The 2,500-nt window shown below is 40.7% G+C and overlaps 1 protein-coding gene across 1 annotated transcript in view; it reads right to left on the bottom strand.

The window, feature by feature from the left end:
* Positions 1-1,174, bottom strand: part of LOC143017463 (uncharacterized) — a 101,599-nt gene extending 100,425 nt beyond the window's left edge. The window contains exon 1 of the mRNA XM_076172227.1: positions 1-1,174. This exon is cut by the window's left edge and continues 253 nt beyond it. Coding sequence (XP_076028342.1) covers positions 1-798 — 798 coding nt within the window. The 5' untranslated portion in view covers positions 799-1,174.
* Positions 1,175-2,500: the final 1,326 nt, after the last annotated feature.

Genomic DNA, 2,500 nt, shown 5'->3' with positions numbered 1-2,500 from the left:
GACTCCAAGAAGGAATGAGTCTTCTTCTTCTTGTAATCTGTTCTTTGATGGGTCAGTCTCTCGGGTCTCAGAGTCTTTGTCATGAGTCTTCGTTACCTCTGCTCTTATTCTCTCCGTTCCTCGTTCTCTCTTCCACCTCGCTTCAGTCAAAGCCTTACTTGTAGTAGTTCCTCTCGTCTCTTCGTCTGTGTTTTTATCTCCCCAAAGAACGCTGCTTCCTGGGTCAAAATGCTCCTCTGGTGACACTATCGACGCCTCGAATGTTCTGGTTCCTGTGTTGACATCGTCAGCAGAAGCGACTTCCTCCGCAAACGCGGCCTCGTTATCACTCAAGGGCCCGGGAAGAGCTGAATAGTTTTTCACATTTCCTTCCTCGTTCGTTTTCCCGCATAAATGAATGTCGCTATTCATGCAGATTCCGGATAATGAGTTCATTCTCCCGACAATGTTCGTCTTTGATCTCCTGTGCCTGTTCTTGTTGTTTTTGTTATTCAAATGAACGCTAATATTGTTGTTAATATCACAGATGTTTATAGATATTCGTTTAAGGTGCATTTTCTTGTGACTGTGTTCGGCATAGGCTCCTGCTTTGAAGTTTATGTTGTTCATCATTTTAGTTATGTCGCGGTTGCAGAAGCTATTGGTAAATTTGTGGATGTTAGATCTTTTGTTCGACGCTGTGTTGAGGGTCTTGGCTAGAAGGTGGGATTTGTCTGAGTGATCTTGCGTTATTTGGGGCAGACTACAACTTTGACAATCAGAACTGTCACTACCAGATGATGTCTTTTCTATCAACATGATTATCAAAAAGAAAAAATAATCAGATACCTCATTAAAAAAAAGCACCAGAATTTTTTTTTCCCGAAGAGAGAGAGAATTTTACCTCTGCTGTTTGTGCCAATTTGTACAATTTGTGTAGAAATCACAACCAAAAGCCGAAAGAATTCAATTTGTCTTCATTCCTTGTTTAGCCTCCTTTGTCAGAGTGCACATATTGATGGGTATTCATATGAAGTAGACATTATACAAAGCTTGAGCTTTCACAAAAAATGTAGCGCTTCTCATATCTTCTTTCACATTTGAATATTTTTTTCCATTTTAAACGAAGATGTTTTGCGTCGACCTCCAAGTCTTGGATCTGAAGTTTTCTCTTAGTCCATGAATGTTGCTCCATTTACTGAAAAGAAGAAAAGAGAAAATGTTAGTAACATTGAAAAAAGTCATACAAAGACGTGCAGAAAATCTAACATCACCATGAAAATATTACGGTGGTATTCTTAAAAAAAATCTTATATAAATCTTATATAAATCCTTGGAAGGGAAATATCTATACAAGGAAAGATTCTATTTTAAGAATACTACCGTAAGAATCTTACGGTGGTATTCTTAAAAAAAATCCTTACATAAATCTTTCTGTTCCAAGGATTTATATAAGTATGTTGTTGTTGTTGTTGTTGTTGTTGTTGTTGTTGTTGTTGTTGTTGTTGTTGTTGTTGTTGTTGTTGTTGTTGTTGTTGTTGTTGTTGTTGTTGTTGTTGTTGTTGTTGTTGTTGTTGTCGTCGTCGTCGTCGTCGTCGTCGTCGTCGTCGTCGTCGTCGTCGTCGTCGTCGTCGTCGTCGTCGTCATTATTATTATTATTATTATTATTATTATTATTATTATTATTATTATTATTATTATCATTATTATTATTATTTTTTTTTAAGAATACCTCCGTCAGAGAACGGGCACAAGAACACACTTTTGTTTGACTTCGACTACAAAGAAGAAAGGTTCCAGATGTCTCCAGGTCTGGAAATCTCTCCTGCTGACATTCCATCATGAAACTCTTTAAGAAAATGAATGAACCTTGAGTGACTCTCAATCGTCTAGAGCACTCCCCATAGCATGTCACAAGTCATATGCTTTAGCGAGGTCGATGAAGGTAACGGTGAGGCGTTTGTGCTACTCTGGGAGGGAAATAGATGTCGATTACGAGTCTAAAACGTGATCCAAGACCATGGTGAATCACTCACTCACACACACACACACACACACACACACACACACACACACACACACACACACACACACACACACACACACACACACACACACACACACACACACACACACACACACACACACACTCGGTGGCGTAGTTGGTAGAGCGCTGAACTGCCACCATAATGGCCCGCAGTTCTTGGTTCGAATCCTGCCCAGGGCCGAAATTATTTCGGTACCGCTGCGCTTCGGGTCGTTACTCTGACTCTCGTGGGCGGGGAGTTGGGTGTGTGTGTGTGTGCAAGGTCATAGCATTACCCATAGATCGGACCTACGAGCTCTGAGCTCTCTTCCAGGAGGGAAATAGCTGTCGATCACGAGTCGAACACGTGATCCAAAAGACCAAGTGAATACACACATACACACACACACACACACACACACACACACACACACACACACACACACACACAGTGCATTAAACAAGCATAACCAACATCTGCATTAGGAGCCTCCA

Source organism: Oratosquilla oratoria, chromosome 32 (assembly GCF_046742065.1).
Source record: "Oratosquilla oratoria isolate Oo_2021 chromosome 32, ASM4674206v1, whole genome shotgun sequence".
Taxonomy (NCBI): Eukaryota; Metazoa; Arthropoda; class Malacostraca; order Stomatopoda; family Squillidae; genus Oratosquilla; species Oratosquilla oratoria.
The sequence above is the reverse complement of the archived record's forward strand: the minus strand, read 5'-3'. Positions and strand labels throughout refer to the sequence as shown.